Here is a 15,444-nt window from a genome sequence, read left to right as displayed (position 1 = left end):
TTTCAGCTTTTATTTCTTTCATCACATTCCCAGAGGGTCATAAGTTTACATTGTTAGTATTTGATAGCATTGCCTTTAAATTGTTTAATTTGGGTAGCCTTCCACAAGCTTCTCACAATAAGCTGCTGGAATTTTGGCCAATTCCTCCAGACAGAACTGGTCAGGTTTGCCCACAAATGTTGTATCAGATTGAGGTCAGGGCTTTGTGATGGCCACTCCAATAACTTGCCATTGTTGTCCTTAAGCCATTTTGCCACAACTTTGAAGGCATGCATGGGGTCATTGTCCATTTGGAAGACCCCATTGCGACCAAGCTTTAACTTCCTGGCTTAAGTCTTGAGATGTTGCTTAAATATATCCACATAATTTTCCTTCCTCATGATGCTATCTATTTTGTGAAGTGCACCAGTCCCTCCTGCAGCAAAGCAACCACACAACATGGGATGGTGTTCTTCGGCTTGCAAGCCTCATCCTTTTCCCTCCAAATATAATGATGGTCATTATGACCAAACAGTTTTTGTTTCATCAGACCAGAGGACATGTCTCCAAAAAGTCAGAATGTGCACTTGCAAACTGTAGTCTGGCTTTTTTATGCCGGATTTGGAGCAGTGACATCTTTCTTGCTGAGCAGCCTTTAAGATTATGTCGATATAGCACTCGTTTTACTGTGGATATAGATACTCGTCTACCTGTTTTCTCCAACATCTTCACAAGGTTCTTTGCTGTTGTTCTGGGATTGATTTACACTTTTCACACCAAGCTACATTCATCTCTAGGAGACAGGATGCTTTTCCTTCCTGAGAGGTATGATGGCTAAGTGTACAACAGGTAGACCTCCAATTAACACCAATTAGCCTATCAGAATCTAGATTAGGCTTCACATAATTTTCTGGAATTTTCAAGCTACTTAAAGGCACAGTTAACTTATTGTATTTAAACTTCTGACCCACTGGAATTGTGATAGTCAATTAAAAGCGAAAAAATCTGTCAGTAAACAATTGTTGGAAAACATATGTGTCATAAGAATTTGGCACAGAGTAGATGTGCTAAACAACTTGCCAAAATTATAGTTTACTAATATGAAATATGTGGAGTGGTTAAAAATTGTGTATGTAAACTTTGGACTTCAACTGTACAAGAAAGGGAGAGAGAAAAATGGATAGAAGTAAAATCAACTAAAATCTTGTATTTTTAAAGATAATTTTAGAATGGCATTGTATATATTATATTTACACATTGTATTATATAACAATGTGCCCTCTCATGAAGATCAAATATATATTTCAAACATATATATTTTACCATGCTTATACGTTTGTTTGTTGTTGTACATAACGGTCATAAAATTAGGAATCTTGGACAGAAGTTCAAATGAATGGCCGAGCAAAGGCAAAAACTCAGGCAGAATATTCATGTAAGTTTGGCAACTTGGCATTAATGGTTGATAATAAATCATAAATTACTTTTTTCATTCAAAATATCTTATTAAAAGGAAAGGTAAGCGGTCTCCTTTGTTCTCACTATTCGAGCAGCTAATGTTAGCATCTTGTCGGCAATGCAATTCTCCAGTGCAGCGAGTAGTTACAAACAAATGAATTATCAAACCACCTTCGGTTGTCTTAAATGACTGATTTATTATACCATGTCAATAACAACAACGTGTATTGCATACATACCTTGGCTTTTCTCTGTCGATGTTCCAAACACGATTTTGAAGTGTCCGTCTCTATAAATAGTCAAGTCACGTTGCAAAACAAACTTCAAGCGGAGTTACTGATTTTTTTATTTAACCTCTAAAGGGTGGCGTTTTATTGTTAATCCAAGGAGTTACAGAATGTAGAACCCTCCAGCGCCGCCCACGCAGAAATAAAACCATAAATAACTATTCAACTGTTGGCCCGATTAATTGATAAATCCGATATATCGGTCGACCTCTAGTTTCATGTCCATTTGTTAATTTATTTAGCAAGTATTCTTGTAATTAGCTGGATAATGAGCAGTCATTTAGTAATTTTCATAAAATAAACACCAACAGAACCAACACAAACTGGAGGTGCAAATCAGCTGTTCCGCAATTTCCTTTTTTTTCCACATAAAAATTTCAATGCAAATCAATAATTACAGCTCTGGAAAAATTAAGAGACCACTCCAAATTGTTCTTAAATCAGCATCTTGACATGTATGGCAGCTATTACACTCCAGTGTCTATTAAATTCCAAGCACACTTCATTCTTAATGAGCTACTGATTAGGTGATCACCTGAACCAAATCTTATTTAACTATATATTTAGTATAAAAACCACTGCTGTGTTCATCACTATCCTCTTGCAATAGGACCAGCTTGATGACAAAAACAGTGCTAGTAGTACCTCAAAAGTAATTGGAATAAAAAAATAACTACTGACCACACCAAAAGAGTTGAAAAGAGGAATAGAAGGGTTCAATTCTGTCTTTACTTGAAGAGGGATACAGTAAGCATTTGAGATAAATTTTTATAGAATAAGACAAAAATGTTCATTTCACTCAAACACATACTTATAAATAGTAAATACAGATAAATGGATTTGGCTGTATGACCATTTACATATTTTTTGGCAAGCAGTCCTGTAATAAGCTGGACAAAGAGCAGTCGTACAGTCATTGTTGCAAAAAAACACCAACAGAACTCTGACACAAACAGGAGGTACAAATCTGCTATTCAGCGTGCTCTACTCACATTATAACAATTCAACGCAAACCAATATTTTACATCCATTTATTTGCTTAGTAGCATGTAATAAGCAGGATAATGTACAGTCATCCGGATGATATCGCAAAGTAAACCCCTTCAGGGTGATACAAGATTGCTCCACTTTGCGTTGGGGTTCTTATAACCCTTTCAGGGTTTATTTTGCAATAACAACCAGCTGACTGTACATTATCCCTTATTTACTTTCCCTTACATAGGGGGCTTTCACACTTGGTTCGATTGCCTGTTACGAACCCGAGTTCGATTGCTCCCCCCTCCCCCCTGCCCCCGATGGACTGTGTTCACATTATATATTTGTATCCGAACCGCGGTACGCTTGCGTCATCAAGCTGCAGCTGGTGCGTAATCGTGTTGCTTGATAACCGCGAAATGAAAAGGCGTAAAAATTCAATGAATAGACTTGCTCGGTTCACATTTGTTCTTCTTTTTTTAACCTTTGGTTTTGTTTTCAACATCAAGATACAGAAACACACTTGCGTCTGTCTGCCGCAAAAATACTGAAATCGTTCAAAAGACAGCGGGCAGTCCGCCGAAGACAATTTTTGCGAAGGCAAGCAGAAATCATCTCTCTGCTTGCAGTGCGTGTGCGGCAATCCCGCTTTTCGTCAAGGTAAGTGTATACACACACACACACACGCAAGCACGCACGCACGCACGCACGAAAGTAAACCCTTTCCGCTCATTTTGAAAGTGACGCGTGTGAGACTGACGACCACATTATACGTCATCAATAGCGGTTCACTTCCGCGGTTTGGTTCGATTGCGTTCATATCAGCAGCGAACCGTACTGGAGTTCACATGAACCGTACCCCAGACCACCTTTTTAAGCGGACCCGAGTACGGTTCGGGGTGCGCACCAAAAGTGCTAGTGCGAAAGCCCCTTTAGTTAGTTGAATTTCTCTATAAAAGCTATATCACACTTGCAATCACACCATTGTTCTATATACCTGCAACTTCGTGCCTACAGCCGAATCAAAGTTGTGCTGATATACGCAACAGCACCATTCTTGTGATATTGCTTAAATATCTTCGGTAACCCTGCAATCTACATACTGTCAACGGCCATTTAAAAACTATCACCACTTAAAAGGTAAGCTTTCTCAAAACAAACACCAGTAGAGCCAGTCACGTCTTCAACGCTCATTGTCAGAAGCGGTATGAGACTTGTATCCACTGTACTGAAATGTAAAATTATGGGATTCATATGAATGAGTGTCCACACCTAAAATAACCATCTCTACCTTCCACTTTGTCCTTCCCTGCCCTCTTATCACCACACAGAAAGTATTTCTACTGTTGTTCCAGACACTTACACTAAATCAGCCAGAGATAAGTCCCTAAACATCTATCAAATTCTGTAAAAACTTTGCCATATTACAGCCATGGAAGAAATGGAGTAAGAGAAAATGACTTTGTGTCAAAAACACAAATGTCTTGTTGGGTTTGGTAAAGGGGATGTACAGAACACGTCAACAAAAAAGGGCTTTTTGTTTGACAATACACAACAAAGACCACAAATGAATATATTACAGGTCATGTGACGTGTTCTCCGGATGTAAGCGCTAGGGAGTATGGGGGCAGTTAAGCTGTGTGGTGAAGGAGCGACCACTAACATCTTTCCAAGTGAATGTTTTGAATTACAAACACCCACTGGGATCCAAGCATGTAAAAAAAAAAAAGCTTCCTGTAAGAGCAAACAGTGTGTGAGTGAGGGAGAAAGAGTGAGAGATTTGTAGGGACTCCACACAATGAGGACCAGATGTAAAAAAAATAAAAAATGAGACCCTCCTCTCGCCTCCCACCTCTCTGGGACTTTTTCTGTGGCTGTCGCCTCACGGGCGGCAGGAGTGGGAGAGTGTGGCATGTGTCCGACACATGACCCAGTACCGAACTCCAGATATATAGTTAAAGAGGAGAGGCAAGTGCATGTCTGACAGCTGACCTGCCCTCCATAGAGCTCCAATCACACTCACACAAACACAAAGAGAGAGAGGTGGAGATATACTGGGCTCATACACATACACTAGTGAGAAATTATTTTTTTTTATGTGCAATACAGATCTTAAGTCTGAGTTTCATGCTGGTATAAAACCCCCATTTCTAAATAACAAAAATGAATTCATCTGAATGGACTTGAACTTTACAAAACAATGATATTAAAAGAGAATTGCACTTTAACAGATTAAGGTTTATGCAGTCTTATAAATGCGTTTCAGCAATATTGAGAAATCTCTGAGGAGAATATCTTCAGACAGCGCAATCTAACGGACTACAGCCTCCCAGTGACAAAGAAAAGCATTACAGGCAACACAAATGCTTCTCAGCGTTGTTTGGGATTTCAAAAAGTCCACATCAAATCGCTTGAAGACGAGCCCAGTTTTCTTTCCTGTGCTGATTTTTTTTCTTAACTGAAAGGCTCGTCCTTTTTTTAAAATAGCTAATAAGCTTTAGTTATGTCATAGCCCTGAACCATGATTTGCTACTCACTAGTTAGTAGCAGGTGGTATTGGGGGAGCATATTACCTGACAAAAATAAATAAATCAGTGTAGTGCAAGATGAATTATAAACTTTTTGGGTCAGTTTTCCCAGTAAAAAGACTCTAAATTCTAATGCATATACAGTGCATCCGGAAAATATTCATAGCGCTTCACTCTTTCCACATTTTATGTTACAGCCTTATTCCAAAATGAATTAAATTCATTATTTTCCTCAAAATTCTGCAAACAATACCCCATAATGACACCTTGAAAGAAGTTTGTTTGAAATCTTTGCAAAGTTATATATATATAAAAAAATATATATATAAAAAAACATGTACACAAGTATTCACAGCCTTTGCTCAATACATTGTTGAAGCACCTTTGGCACCAATTACAGCCTCAAGTCTTTTTGTGTATGATGCTACAAGCTTGGCCTATTTTTGGGAAGTTTCTCCCATTCTTCTTTGCAGGACCTCTCAAGCTCCATCAGGTTGGATGGGGAGCGTCTGTGCACAGCCATTTTCAGATCTCTCCAGAGATGTTCAATCAGGTTCAAGTCTGGGCTCTGGCTGGGCCACTCAAGGACATTCACAGAGTTGTCCCGTAGCCACTCCTTTGTTATCTTGGCTGTGTTCTTAGGGTCGTTGTCCTGTTGGAAGATGAACCTTCGCCCCAGTCTGATGTCCAGAGTGCTCTGAAGCAGGTTTTCATCAAGGATGTCTCTGAACATTGCTGCATTCATCTTTCCCTCAATCCTGACTAGTCTCCCAGTATCCTGCCGTTGAAAAACATCCCCACAGCATGTTGCTGCCACCAACATGCTTCACTGTAGGGATGGTATTGGCCAGGTGATGAGCGGTGCCTGGTTTCCTCCAGACATGACGCTTACCATTTAGGCCAAAGAGTTCAATATTTGTTTCATCAAACCAGAGAATTTTGTTTCTCACGGTCTGAGAGTCCTTCAGGTGCCTTTTGGCAAACTCTAGGCAGACTGTCATGTGCCTTTTACTGAAGAGTGGCTTCCGTCTGGCCATTCTACCATACATGCCTGATTGGTGGAGTGCTGCAGAGATGGTTGTTCTTCTGGAAGGTTCTCCTCTCTCCACAGAGAAATGCTGGAGCTCTGTCAGAGTGACCATCTGGTTCTTGGTCACCTCCCTGACTAAGACCATTCTCCCCCGATCGCTCAGTTTGTCCGGGTGGTCAGCTCTAGGAAGAGTCCTGGTGGTTCCAAACTTCTTCCATTTACAGATGATGGAGGCCACTGTGCTCATTGGGACCTTCAATGCTGCAGAAATTTTTTCCCCCAGATCTGTGCCTCGATACAATCCGGTCTCGGAGGTCTACAGACAATTCCTTGGACTTCATGGCTTGGTTTGTGCTCTGACATGCACTGTTAACTGTGAGACCTTATATAGACAGATGTGCGCCTTTCCAAATCATGTCCAATCAACTGAATTTACCACAGGTGGACTCCAATCAAGTTGTAGAAACATCAAGGATGATCAGTGGAAATAGAATGCACCTGAGCTCAATTTTGAGTGTTATGGCAAAGGCTGTTAATACACTTATGAACATGTGATTTTGTATTTTTCAAAAATTTGCAAATATTTAAAACAAACTTCTTTCAGATTGTCATTATGGGGTATTGTTTGAAGAATTTTGAGGAACATAATGAATTTAATCCATTTTGGAAAATGGCTGTAACATAACAAAATGTGGAAAAATTGAAGCGCTGTGAATACTTTCCAAATGCACTGTACCTGGTAATATAATTTTGGTGGAAACAGGGTAATATAGTGTAATATTAAATATGGAGCTGTTACCTTTGGATTTGAACAGGTCATCATCATGGTCACTATCTGATTCAAAGAGACCCTTAAACTCCTTGTCAGCTTTCTTCTCTTCAGCCTTCTTACGTTTGATTTCAGGGAGATTCAAGTCCTCCATCTAAATTAAAAAGCCATGGAAAAGAAAACAAGTAAAGAGTCTTTAATTACTTGACAACAGGCTGTGTTAAGTACATAATTTAAGCACTGTCATTAAACTAGCAAGAGACAATAATTGCAGATAGAAAATGCCATTAAAGGAGATCATAACGCTGAACACGCTCAACAACTACAGATGATTCAAATTAGCCTGAACAACATGGACTCCAAAAACAAAATATATATATTAGTTTTTTAATGAATCGGTGTATCTTTTTTTTTTTTAATGTATTGAATATTTGGGACTCAAACCAAAAACCACAAAATACAATTGTTAAGTTAACATTTTTTTTTTTATAAACAAGAGAATACCCAAAAATTATACTTAATTAATTATATATAATTATACTTGTACTACCACAAATATGTAATACAATTATTCTAAATTATAAAAAAATATATATTTTCCCCTACAATGATAATGAAATAAGTGTTTGTGTGTGTGTGTGTATATATATATATATATATATATATATATATATATATATATATATATATGTGTATTAAAGGAAGAAGATGCAGAGGCAGGAGGAAGGTGGGGGAGGGGCAGCGGTAATCAGATCTGAGCTTGGGGACTCGTGGATCAAAGCCTGGGCTCTATTATACTCTTCCTGTAGCACTGGCCCTCCCGCCTCCTCCGCCAATCTGCCGCTTCCTAGACGCCAAAACGCCGCCTGGTGTCATCTCCATTATCTCCCTACGGACACTCTCCAGCTCCATCACACGCACACACGCCACACACATGCACGTCCGCAATAGGTGCTTTAACAGATCCAGCACAACAATTTTCACTAAGATGATCACATCTGTGTTTTTCATTTAAGACTAAGAAAGGTTGACTTTAAAATAGCATTGATATGATTTTAAGACAGCGTTAATAAGATAAACAAGCTGAATGAATACAATTATAACCTGAATCTTTATGCAGATCATTCTACATTTTACTAAAAGGCAAAATGTTTTGCTCACTGCTGAAATTTGGGTAACAGTTAAGAAATAGCAAAATTGTTCAAAATCGACTAGCTGACTGATCTGTCTAAGGGAAGCCCTGTGTAATAAGGCTGATTAAGGATGGTAATTCCAACGTCTGAGTCCTATTATATAGTACATTCCCTTAAGCACCAGTGATATAAACAAATATTGCATATTCTTAAGAAGTTGGTAGTGTAAAAGAACTGTATGCAATGATTTTAAAGAATAGAAATGTGGACTTACGTTCTTTTGAGCATTAATTGTGTCCTTGATGAAAGTAAGGTATATTTCTATGACAGTAACAAACTCCTCTTTTTTTTCTCAAAAAAAAAAAATAATTTATACTAAATCCAAACATTTTACTCTCCAACTTCTTCCACTGGCCCAAATTTGCAGTGCCATGAAAATCACTATGACATCAGGTGGAAAAATATCAATATAAATTGGATCGTAAATACAATTGTAAATAAAAAAACATAATAATAACTGAAAAATAAACCATGACTTGATAGTTTAACAAATAATTATTTTTTCTTCTTAAAGGGCAACTATTATGGAATTTTGAAAATTACCTTTCATGTAGTGTAACATAGATTTAAGTGAACAAAAACATCCTGCAAAGTTTTATATATGAAAGTTCACCGTAAAAAAAGTTATTGTCTCTCAAAAGTAGGAGTCGACTCTGAGTCAATGTAATGAATCGTTTTTCCAAGAAGTCATTTTCCTTTTCGTTGTGACGTCAAGACGAAAAGTTATCAAATTGGCCGCGCGCAGACACCAGGGAAAACTTTAAAACATCATGTCGACAACAAGACGCTGTGTTCTGAAGTGCATATCAAAAGCGACCTTTTTTTCACTGCCCAGGGACGAGCATGTGAAGAATCAGTGGCTAGAGTTTATATTTACAACTATACCACACAAGTATAGCCCAAACCTTGTGCTGTGTTCGTGTCGTTTTAATGATGATTGCTTTACGAACATGAATGCTATCAAGTGTGGATTCGCAAGTCGGATGATACTCAAGGAAGGTTCAGTACCAAGTTTATTTGGATCAGCTTCCTCCTCCGAATCACAACCTGTAAGTATTATTAATAATTGTTGCTTTTATGTGTTTTTTAGCATGCTTAATAAGTATTTGTGTGTGTTGTGTAAGTTACGCTCAGCGCAGCTTCTAGGTCTCCAATGTCAATTTTTTTGAAATATGTGAAATGTTTGTCGATGTTATTGGAGTTGTCATAAAGAATAGAGCAATAACTTGTAGTAATGCAGTGCTTTATCAATATGTTTATGCGTTGGGCTAACGCAAACAATAACTGATTGGGTGTTTACCACCGAACTTTGGGCTATGATCGATAACATAAATCAACTCAAATTCCTTCTCTGATTTTGATTTTTTTACTACAAAGCGGTGATGGGCGTTCCGTTTCCGACAATCTCTGCACAGAGTATACCAATCACAACTGACTGGGTCATCTGACCAATCACCGCAGATTAGAGTCACGCAAAGGAGGGGTTTGGAAAAATTAGTCGTTGAACGAATCATTTGGGAGTCGGTGAGCAAATCAGGTAAACATAAATGCATATTATAAGACAACAAAAGGGTTTTTTGTCATTGCATGCATGTAAAACTGTTGTTGGGGACTCCCAAAACAATATTAGGAACATTTTAAATGCAATAATAGGTGCCCTTTAAATACGACTACAACAATGATTGTCAAGGACATTAACTTTATCACCTGCTGGAGGAGTCTCAAAATTGCAAATGCAGATATTGAATTTGGACTTTGCAACGAGATAAGACGTGGTATTGAAACGTCTTAGCACAATTACCATTTATTTTTTATTTTTTAGGAAAACAGCACTTTGCGACACTTCATTTACATACAACAAACAATCTGCACGCATACACCCACAGGTAGCGCAAACTCTCCCACCTACGTCCACTTGCACTTTGTGCTGCCAAGAAAATTGCACTTTGAATTAGCGATCTCATGAAAATTGGATAAGACATTGCACACGTGCGTAGCGCTGCATTTGAACACTCACAAAAATAGAGCCCTTGGAGCTCACCCGATCAGACATTTCTTAGGAGGCATTTACATTATATTTTAACTTGATAATTGGAGCAGCATGAGGCGTGATGCAACTGCCAAATTGTCCATCTAAATGTGTATGACTGGTAGTGCTGGAGCTTAAAATAGAATTTAAAGACGTCATGATTCCAAGACGCAATTGATTACTGTGCAAACTGTCAAACAGTATGCTAATTAGCGCAATGCACAGAAAATACTAAAACGCCCAAAAAATATATTTAAGAAGAAACCTAGATATACTAGTCAACCTCACTAAATAAATAGTCAGTTATTGGATGACTAGCTGACCATCATGACCCATCCCTAGTAATAGTTGATGAGTTTTTAGCATTATTACCCTCTCTTTTCCAGAAATCTCCAGCTTAATCTCCTTTTCACGAAGTTTCTTCCACTGGCTGTAATATTTAGTGAGGGGAGTCCCTTCCTCTACTACCTGCTTCTCCCAGGCCACCTGTAAACATACACAAGCATTACTACATGTTTAAGCATAAGGGAGCAGAAAATAAAATTGCAGAAGAATCTTTCTCAAGACACATCAACAACAACTTAAAACAATAAAACATTGTAACTAAAAAGTGCAGTTCTAAACATGACAAGAACACACAAGTCTGCTCTTTGATTGTGAGTCTATATCCCCAAAAACAGATCAGGCTTGTATGACCCTTTAGAAAAAAATGACAAAAGAAATGTATAACACATGATATAATACAACATACAATCTATTATACAATAATATAGAATCGACAATGACAATGTCATTATCTTTCTCTTCTTTTTTTATTTTTTATTTATATAGCACAAATAATAAAAAAAAACAAGTTGACCAGTGTGCTTTACAACAGAGGAGCATCTCTAAAACACACAAAACGCAAAGCAAAAAACAAAAACACAATTTAAACAGACAATATTTACAGCATTAAAAGCTAGAGAGATAGTGTGTTTTTAACATTGATTTAAAAATTTAAATAGATTGGGCTTGTCTTATATGTATCGGAAGATTGCTCCAATGTTTAGTTTGCTAATATAAAATCCGTGGAGTTGTTAAAAACAATTGTCTTAATGACTTCTGAGTATACGTAAACTTCTGACTTCAACTGTTGAAGGATCTTTCCTTTGAACTAAACAGGGTTCCAACTCATTTTAACCAAAAAAATGTCCATGACTTTTGGTGCACAACTTCACACTCAAACAGCAAAAACAAGTGTCTAGTAAAAGGATAAAGGGGCAGGAGAGGGTGTAAGAGAGGGAATCTATGCCAAACGTTCCTTAAAGGTCTTGTGGATGATATTGATCAGTTAAAATTAGATTAGTTGACCTCCAAATCCAATAGACTGTAATAAATCTCAACTTCAGACTACAGTTATCTAAACTTGTTAATAACAATTTGCAGTGGTCTATAGGCTAGTGAAAAATGGCCAAAGCAGGAAAAGGGTGAAATATGATACTTTGATCATGAAACAAACCAAGACAAAGCTAACAGATGTGTACACAACCAGAGAACTCTCCGGGAAACAGAAGGCTTCATCCTTTGAAGCATCTGTTCTTGTGCTGCTGCTTGTGTTCCGAAAGGAAATCCTGATGTGATCACTTTTGTGCCATGGTTCTGAGACAAAAATAAACTACTATAAATAACAATGCATGCACCACGTTAAAGCAAATGCGCCAGACACATTGAGCTGTACTGCTCATGGGGTAACAAGTTTAAGTTTGTCTTGCCAGGTGTCATGATCTAATTTCCTCGGTCTCTACCAATAATTTACTTTCTCTCTTCTAAATCAATCAATTATTCACAATTCAACCACAACTTTGATTGGGTAAGCTGAATCAAGCTAAATCAATGCAATGCTGATATTCAGTACAACAGCACTCTTGATCATTTGATAATCGCAATAGAAAAATTTTAATACATTTTGCCAGTCTCAAAACCACAGATCTTTCTGAAAGAGTGAATTATTTAACTACTCTGTAGAATGTGTCCTAGCATGGTAATATTAGAGCTGTCGGAGGCATTGGCAAGACCAGCCGAGACAGAAATCTGTTGGTTGAAAAGACTAATGGGGCTTTATGCAGCTGTGCTGTTGGTGGTGCCGGGTGAGAAGTCTGCCACTCCACCCGCAATACTTAGGGACATCTTTCCCGCTAACCAGAGCCCGGCGACAGACGCGCCCCGGTGTGGTGCCATGCTGTCTGCATGCTCTGCACCACTACATATCTCTCTCTGGCTCAACATTACACAGAGAGAGAGGAGAGAGAGTACCCTTTCCACCCCTCCATTTCAGTTTTAAATGGCCGTAAATATTTATCAGAGGCACGAGTTGGTCCAGAGAGACCGAGGGGAGAAGAAATTAATGTGCTGTGTGTAGGCAGGGGTGACAAATGAGAGATGGAGATGAATGAAGCCGACATTTCGTCCCAGAGAGGAAGTGACTTCTCTCACAACCTTCACCCCTGTGGTCCCCTCATGTATTCTGATTCAACAGCAAAAAACGAATGTGCCATTGAACAAACATTTTTAAAAGTTCAATATTAATAATAAATTGCTAAATTTAATACAAAAAGGCATGTAGCCATCAATTATTTCTCAATTAATAAACACTGCAAGTTTTTCCAGTAATTTTCCAGCAAAATTGTGTCACTACATTGGATACCTGTTACATTTCGTATAAATCTTTTGTCATTAACAATGTTGTATTGATTCCATACACATAATTAAACAACCAGGATAAGAATACACAAAATCAACTTTTATAAGTTATAAATAACCCCCATAACCCACCATACAACCTAGTAGTCAAACATTGAATAACAACAGACGGTCGAAAGAAAATATTTGATGACATTACAAAAAACATATAAAATTAACCAGCATAAAATAAAAAGGGTTCCACTGATGAATTTATCAAAATTGTCCCTCTACACTACTCCTACCTAGCAACCTTCTAAGAAGACCAAATAAGTGCCCTTTTTATTAAAGGGTCAAAATTAAACCACAACATTTTTCTTCAAATTTGCTGGAAATATGTTCAAATACTTAATGCCGTGCTTAGGCCACTGGAAGGCACCCGGTTGAAAAGCTGTTACAGGGAAGTACACTCTCAGAGCCAAAGCTTTGGATTTAGACCAATTACCCCTGTATTCTGAGAACATTTCATATTAATTTTAAAATTCTGTTAATTACTTAAAAAAATTTTAATGGTTTAGCTCCATAATATTTAAGCAATCTCCTATCATGCTATATTCCATTACTTTCACTACGATCACAAAATTCTGGCCTGTTAATAATATCTAGAATACCATATTCCACAAAAGGAGGGAGATACTTCTCATACTTGGCTCCTAAACTATGGAATAGTCTTCCTATTATTGTTCGGGACTCAGACACACAATCTCAGTTTATGTCTAGAATAAAGACTCATCTATTCAGGCATACACCTAATTTATCCATCAACTCATAGCTATGCTGCATTAGTTAGGTCTGCCAGAAAAGGAAACACATTTCATATTTTATAATTCTGCTTTAAAGTGAATGCCATCAATGTAAATATTATTATTCAATTTTGTTCTGGATACATAAGAGGATACATGTGTCGCTGAGTGCTGACTACTAACTGCAGCCTATGCCAGCCAGATATCACTTCAGTCTTCTACGACGGACATCACATAGGATGAACTGCTACCAACTCAAGCCATAGAACATGGGCTACTTCATTGGCCACTGCCTGAACCTTGGACTTGGGAAGACATTTACTGGAAATGAACTGCCACAAGCTTCCAGCCATATTGTGATGCCCCTCACTGACCTCTGCCTGCATCATCTTGGTCAAAGGATGAACTACACAGACAATAATTTAATTGGCAACTAAAGCCTTCATCGGCCAAATAACAAAAGTCAATGTATGTGTGCACTTCCACAGTTAATTCCGGATGGATTTCAAAGACTTTGTAATTAATCTTAGTTCAATAATAATAAAAAAAACATCTCTGTATTCACACACACACACACACACACACACAGTTTGAGAGTGTAGTCACACAGACTCAATTCTCGAAAGCTGCAGAGCTGTTTTGGCGTGCCCTGTTTGCTGCGATTTTCTGACCAGTGCATCTTTTTCTTCAGAATTTCGGTTGGTGTAGTTATTCTCAACAAATTCCGCTATTAAACTTGACTTTTGAAAAAAGTGATGTTGAAAAAGCACAGACTGATGGCTTCAACAGACGCATATACCATTGATTAACAACCTCAGAGATCAAGGTAGATCTGTCTTTGAAAGTTTATAAGTTATGGTTAAAAATCAATTCCCCTATTATAGAAACAAATTGGACTTTTACTTCTGGAACCAGACTGCTGCGCACTGCAAGGTGCGAGCTCTTTTCACAAAGCACACACAAATTCACAATGCATTCTTATGCTTAGCGATTGAGTTATTATTCTGCAATACTAACACTGCAGAAACACTTATTTAAGTATCAACTTAGTATCAAGGTACCAGTACTTTTGACATCTCTAGTCATTACCCAGTCAAAACACACAGGCTCTGCTTCAATCAGCGACTGGTTTAATGTTAACAGATGCTCGCAATCTAAGCACTTAACGTCTGCTCATCATCCTGAGACTCGCTGAGAGAAATGGCATTAGAAAGCTTTCTGCTCCATTACTCCCTATCTGCTCTCATATCCGCCACCGTTCCAGCATCAAGCCCCAATATGGCTGCGGTCTGTATTTCTGTGTCACGGTGGCCGTGTGTGTGTCTGTCTGAGAACCTGTTACTGCACTTCCTGACCTACAGGTGGTGTGGTCAACCAGGCCCCAGGCCAACCGTCATATGCTGGTTTAAACTGGCCACAGTAACACACACTCAGATGTGTTTCACACTTAAATACACAGGGCTCTTGAAAACACACCACTTTAATAGAGACTGTGGGCGACCAGCATTCACCTGTGAGGGGACGGAAGGCTGGGTGTGTTTGATTTGGGTGGAAAGAGGTGGAAATGTAGAAATTCCAGTCAGCGTTTGCAGCTAAAATAAACATCTCTCTGCCATGTCTGGTCTCAAAGCTTACAACTGTCTGACTAGAGGTGATGTTATAGTCCACATAACCACATAATTGGGAAAAACAGAGAATGAGAAAAGGGTTGTTGAAATTAGTCAAAACTTTAATT

At 38.2% G+C, this 15,444-nt stretch overlaps 1 protein-coding gene across 1 annotated transcript in view; it reads right to left on the bottom strand.

Annotated features, from left to right (window-relative positions):
* The window catches only part of noc2l (NOC2-like nucleolar associated transcriptional repressor), a 59,150-nt gene that overhangs the window by 3,402 nt on the left and 40,304 nt on the right, over positions 1–15,444 (bottom strand). The window contains exons 16-17 of the mRNA XM_052092037.1: positions 10,621–10,734; positions 7,057–7,180 (exon numbers count right to left, since the gene is read on the bottom strand). Of these exons, the coding sequence (XP_051947997.1) occupies positions 7,057–7,180; positions 10,621–10,734 (238 nt within the window). The remainder of the gene's footprint in view (positions 1–7,056; positions 7,181–10,620; positions 10,735–15,444) is intronic.

The sequence above is a fragment of the Xyrauchen texanus genome, chromosome 25, assembly GCF_025860055.1.
Source record: "Xyrauchen texanus isolate HMW12.3.18 chromosome 25, RBS_HiC_50CHRs, whole genome shotgun sequence".
NCBI classification, from domain to species: Eukaryota; Metazoa; Chordata; class Actinopteri; order Cypriniformes; family Catostomidae; genus Xyrauchen; species Xyrauchen texanus.
Note: the sequence above shows the minus strand (reverse complement) of the source record. Positions and strands in the feature narration are given on the sequence as shown.